We start from the raw sequence: 6,008 nt of genomic DNA on the forward strand, positions 1-6,008 counted from the left end.
CACACACAAGACATTCAGTAGGATTAGATCAAAGCACTCCAGTGCATGGAAACTGGAGGCGGAACAACACCTGTCTTTGGCTGAGTGAAGTGACAGGACGCAGAAGGGACGGCTCAGCCCTCTGGACGAGGAGCTTTATATTAAAACCTTTGACCTGTCCTTCCCCCTCTGCTCATTGTTGTGCTCCTTACATAACAGTTGATTTCTTTGCTTTAGTGCACATTAGCAACCTTAACTGCCACAAATGATTTTGTTCTTGGTCAACCATAAGAAGATTCAGATGATCTTAGATTTATTCATACATTTATTACATTGAATGCATAATCACAAATGTCACTTCATGCATAGATACATTAAGGAAAGCATCAAAGCAAAAGAATATAAAAGGTGTAGAGGGGTACTGAGCACCACATTTCTCAAAGTGTTTGCTTAACTGCAACTGCACACATAAGATTAATGTTGACCTAATTAGCAAGATTTAAGTTCTTGATCCATGTCACAGGATGCAACACAATTTCAAACTTCATTAACTTCAGCTTCTTTTTCACAATTTCTTTGTTTCCTGTGCGATTTGCTCTCAAAAGTGCAGTCCTGCATCTTGGACTTGAAGATGCTTTCGAAATATTGATTCTGCTCCTCTGTGAACATGTTTTTCCAGTCACCAGCTTTACCTGAATCGTAGGAAGGGAACAGAGAGTGAAGCAAAATGAATTATATTTAATTAAAGGCCAAATAGGTTATTTTCAAAACCATGTAAACTAAAGGTAAATCTATATACAGTATACAACTGTTGGCTCTTGCCACCTGTTAAAGGAAACATTTTACACATTACAGTCTGGGAGATATGCTGATTCACTTCCCTATTGACAGTTAGATGATACCGCTCTCATGTCTATTTAGTAAATGTGAAGCTATAGCCAGCAGCCAATTAGCATAAAGACTGTAAATACAGGAAAACAGCTAGTCCAGCTCTGTCCAAAGGTAACAAAACCTGTCTACAAGCACCTCTACATTTTGGTCTTACTGTGGGTGTGAACTGTGAGCAGTTCAACCAAGACGAAGAGATATTTCCTTCTCTTAATATTTGATTTCAAGGATTTTTAGAGGAGAGATGAAAGTTTTTCATGATAACATTAGCCAATTAATTTTCTTTTTTGACTTTTTCATCCCCTTCGGATTAATCTTGGGACCTTTTGGGAGGTCCTGACCCCCAGCCTCACCTTTCCTCATGAAGGAGCCCTTGCTATGGTCCATTATCTCATCAGGGACGAGGGTGTAGTTGACCATCTTGTTATCTTTCATGCTCGTGAAGCTGCAGTATTTCACACAGTTTTTGACCTCGTCCTCCACCAGGGGACACTGTAAGAAAGAGCTGACCCTCTTTATGGCACCATGTAGGTCCTGACAGCAGGAAGACGACGGATAATAATATTAAGTTATTCAAAAAAGGAACTGATCGTCATATCAAATTTCAACTGCAACACTTGTATGACATGTATGGTAACTGGTAACAGCTTAGTTTGAATAGGACACTGTAGAGTAAACAGCGTTTTTCAGTAACTTCCACTTTGTCTTAGATTGGGGAACAAGATAAGTATCTTACAAGAAACTGTAATGTTACTTGTTGTACAGTGTTGTAATGTACAGTTCTATGTGTTGTGTTATGAGAAAGATGAATCACTCTTCTTTTACCAATGACATCTCTTCATAGGTGATGTGAAGCAGATTGCCCATAGTCGCTGTTTGACTGGTCCAGCCTTTAAAATGGTCAAACCAGGAGCCAAAGTTCACTGAAACAAGTGTGGAAAAATACTTTGCATTTCATCAAATTATACTTTTGGCTGCAAATTATAAACAAAAAGGGGGAAAAAAACATGTCCACATGTCCTTTGTCTTCATGTCAACTCACGTGTGCCCTCCAGAAATCGATCTAAAAACTCTGGAAATGTGCCAGCCTCAGGGAGAAAGTTGGCTATTTTGTGGAAGTGGTAAAAAGACACCACCACATCTTTAGGATTTCTGCTCACGTAAATGACCTGTGAGATGACATAGAGCAACACTGTCAGATTGTTTGGTTAATACTGATGTTGATCTGTACTACACTACAGAAGCAGTGAAGTTGAGAAAAAACTTTTTAAAGTTTTCAGTTTGGACGACAAACTGTACAACACATAGAAAAATTGTAATGTCTTTCTGTCTTTTAAGGCTGATTATTTTACCCCCCAAAAAAACTTGTTACCATAGAACCAACACAGTACCCAAAAAATGCAGATGTCTTTGGGTAATCTTTTTAACGTTTAGAGATACGATATCTAACAAATTTGCTCCGTCAATTTAATTTCTTATCCATTTAACTTAAGTTTGATTTTTATTTACAGTCCATAGCTTATAGGAATCAAATGTTTCTGTGTTTGGCCTAGTATCTATCTTTCTGTTATTTATTTTGAAAGCACCGTAATAGCCTATATTAACTTACCTAATATAATACATTTAAATATCAAATTTAAAGAGATTAACCATCAAACCAAGTGAAAATCGCTAGAGTCAAAAAAGTAGACGGCAACTATTTGGATCTGCCAAGCTTTGTTTGTTTTTTTCCATCATGAATTGATTTATTAGCTTTTGCCTGAATAACAAGAGGAAACAACAAAATGTCAGTTTATTGAAGTGGATATTTTCCATTTACAGTTAACAACTAGGGAAAATAAATAACTAAATTTAACTCTAGTTTTAGTTTAGGCACAGCAATCTCACAAGCTAGCTTTCACTTGACATTGCCCCCTTACTTTAGCTGTGTAGTTAGCTTGTCTTTCTATGGTAGGGAGTGCAGTAAGTGCAGTGACGAGTCCTACAGCACATAGATTACGAAGCCAGAATGCAGTAACTACATAGACAAAGCGTGGATACTGCGTTTTTGTGGTCTGCTATAACTCAACTTTGCCGTAATGTAGTTAGTGCCTTTCTAGGGGTGTTGGAAAAATTGTGATACTTTATGATAAACATAACCATCTTAAAGGGAAACTGTATTATCCTGTATAGAACTTTTCATATGTGTCTACTTTTAAGACAGGAGTTGTCAGAGAGGAGCGCAGTGACCTTCGTTGTTCTTCTTCGCTGTTATCATTAGCTATGATAAGGCATGAATCGAGTCTCTATTGTGTCTGTCTCATTTGAGTAAGAATGTGAGGTCACTCTCATATATTCTGGGTATAAATTCTGTGTGAATGTCGCATTCTTTGAACATTTGCACTGTGAGCTCTGGTGTGTAACTTGTTCCCTTGCTGCAAGAATAAATATCCTACTCTTGTGAATTTTCAGACAGTGTTCCTGAGATTATTTGATAATTTACTTAACAAGGGGCACACCAACTTATCGAATGATGTCTAAATCAAAGGGAATAGCTACAGATATTTCTTCTGTGTCTCTGCTTAAAAGTTTTATACACACCACCCACCCTCTGCTGATATTCACATCACTTCACAGTTATGTTGAAAAAAGGAATACGCCTTATAAACTACAACTCATCTCAAGCTGGCCAGACAGTATGTGTCCCTGAAGGGCTGGTGGTGGTTACACACTCACAGCACACAGATTACCAAGCCTGGGTAGCAGAAAATATGCAAATACTGCATTTGGTTGTTAGGGCTGTTTTGTTGCAAATTTAAAAAGCTGTCTTCACAGAAATGCCATATTTGTATTTCATGTTTTGCATATGGTAAAACAGATTTTGGAGAGCCAGATACTTATTATAACCCTGTTTTAACCAAATATGTAGTTTCTGCATTTTGCCTTGTGTATCTATACTTACACAACAACTTAAAACAACTCTGTTGTCCAAACATCTCATAAACATGTAAATCTGACCTTGGCTTTAGAGCCTTGGAGCGTGGGACCCAGTAAGTGATGAGGCAGGTGTGTGGTGATGACTCGAGGTGTGGTGGATGAGGCTTCCAGTACCGCAGCACAATAGTATTGCTCCAGCCAGGGAGCCCTGGTCCAGTTTGGGACATTTTGGGTCAGATGTGGGTCCCCTCTGCCAGATATGAGGGTCACAATTTCCTGCATCCATGTGGTGCCTGTTGAAAGAAAAAAGTGGATTCAAAATCCTATACTGCAAAGTTATGACTTATGATGTAAATGCCAGTCATTATGTTACCATGCAGTTTCAACAGTGAGTTGCTTATCATGCTCATGTGGCTAGTTGAATAACATTTGAAAACATTACATCCACTATGCAGCTTGATCAGTTTATCGGCTCTAGTTACCTGACTTTGGATAGGAGGCAATGAGGATATCCGTATCCTGAAATGGAAATTTGAGAGCAAGTTGCAAGGATTCCTGGGTGTGCAGATGTCCAGGAAACAAAATACCATGAAACATCTCTGTGACATCCAACCTGGCCATATCCAACCTTAGTTCAAGTATTTGCTGTTCTCTGTCTCTCTTTTTCAGCTTCCTCTTGACTTGTCCTCCTTTGGTGTATACCTTTCAGTTGCTCTGCCTGACTGTCTGTCTCTCTACTCACTCTTTTTCTGTGTCTGACTGTGAAAGGGTGGATGATGCTTCGATTGACTAAACAGGAAGTGACACTTACCACTGCTGACATACATTTGAGTTAAAGTAAGTAAAACCGGAAGAACAGCTAATTTGGCAATGAACGTAACTGTGCAATTGTCTATCTGCAGGTTGAATTTCAACAGATGTTGATTGGTGACTAAATTACACTCCTACAACACGCATCTTTGTTAAATGTCTGCTTTTAAAATTTTGGCCAGCTTTGCACCAAGTAATGGAACATTCTCCAGCTTTACAACTTTGTTATGACTGCTTTGGTTGAAAGGGACTTTTTCATTTTTCATGCACTTGGTTTCCGTCAGTGTGAAGGAGTCGACTGCTCTAAGATCTTCACCCTGTCTGTGAGGGTGAACTCAAATCATTTGGGTCACTTTTATCAGCTATATTAGTGTACATGTGAATGCACAGTACACCGACTGATAGATTTATTGTAATAATCATTTCATTCAAGCAGTTGTGCGTTTTAGAGTTGTTTTGTATGTTTGACTCATTTTGTCTTTTGTCAACTTTTATGTTGCTGTCTTGGCCAGTTCTCCTTTACATAATGTTGAAAATGAGTTTAACCTAACCTTTAACCTAAAAAGGAATTCCATTGTTCAGAGAGGGTTAAAGCTGCACTAACAAATTATTTTTATTATTATTATCTCCAAGCTCTTCATTTTCTTTCTCTCACTCATTCGCTCAGCTAGCTGTTTTGGTTTTATGGCCCCCAACTGATTATTTTTGGTTCACTTTCATTTCTCTCATGAGCTTTGCTTCCAGCTGCAGAAGGTAGCTCTTCTTGGTCAAAAGGTTCAGATAGACCCACAGTACACTACAAACGGAAGACAGACACAGTTAGCGACTATCTGGTGAACACAGTGAAGCATTTAGCAGCTAAAGAGTCAGACTTTTCCTTCAAGAGTTGGTGGAAGCCAAAAACTGAAGACTGAACATATTACTGTATGTATGTTGGGGCCAGAAACACAACACTAATGTTGCTCTGTGTCTGGTAGATGTGTAAACAGTTGCTAATAAGTTTGCCATAACAACAGTTGCCTATATCATCTGTATATGGTGTTGACATGTCAGTGTTATGTTTACAGCTTATTATGCTTATTATGATACTGACTATGCACAGTTTGAACCTTTTTATAAAAATGTAGGCAGCTGGTTTCAAATCATGACAACTGTGTTTGTTGCTGTATAGAAAAGGTCAGTTCAGGTGTGTGTGATTAGACCATTTGCGATTTCTTCTCTATGAGATGGTAGATGATTTATTTTCAAATTCTAATTTTGAGTAACTTACATTTGGTCTGAACATATTTAATGTGACGAAAAGGATGACATCATTTCACTGTGAGCATTACTTTTCAGGATGTGCCTGAAAAATGAAAATGGTGTTTGATGGGTGAAGACTGTTGGCCAAAGCATCACCTCATTCATCATATCAG

General features: G+C 38.3%; 1 protein-coding gene across 1 annotated transcript; it reads right to left on the reverse strand.

Moving 5' to 3' along the window:
* Window positions 1–286: 286 nt before the first annotated feature.
* sult5a1 (sulfotransferase family 5A, member 1) lies at window positions 287–4,532 on the reverse strand. The gene is made up of 6 exons (XM_023424397.2): window positions 4,266–4,532; window positions 3,865–4,076; window positions 1,910–2,036; window positions 1,693–1,790; window positions 1,221–1,401; window positions 287–671 (listed from the first exon to the last, which is right to left on the reverse strand). Exons 1-6 carry the CDS (start codon window positions 4,402–4,404, stop codon window positions 517–519), a joined length of 912 nt encoding a protein of 303 aa, XP_023280165.1. The 5' UTR covers window positions 4,405–4,532; the 3' UTR covers window positions 287–516.
* Window positions 4,533–6,008: the final 1,476 nt, after the last annotated feature.

Source organism: Seriola lalandi, unplaced genomic scaffold (assembly GCF_002814215.2).
Source record: "Seriola lalandi dorsalis isolate HSWRI2012SDOR001 ecotype SW California unplaced genomic scaffold, Sedor1 jcf7180002054735, whole genome shotgun sequence".
NCBI lineage: Eukaryota > Metazoa > Chordata > Actinopteri > Carangiformes > Carangidae > Seriola > Seriola lalandi.

What these genes read in the sequence shown, in the direction of transcription:
- sult5a1 (XM_023424397.2), bottom strand. Translation starts at nt 4,404, where the DNA reads ATGGCCAGGTTGGATGTCACAGAGATGTTTCATGGTATTTTGTTTCCT. An exon ending in TCCAAGGCTCTAAAGCCAAG is followed by an intron (nt 2,037 to 3,864) that starts GTCAGATTTACA and finishes GTCATCTCACAG; the next exon opens with GTCATTTACGTGAGCAGAAA. An exon ending in CCTATGAAGAGATGTCATTG is followed by an intron (nt 1,402 to 1,692) that starts GTAAAAGAAGAG and finishes TCCTGCTGTCAG; the next exon opens with GACCTACATGGTGCCATAAA.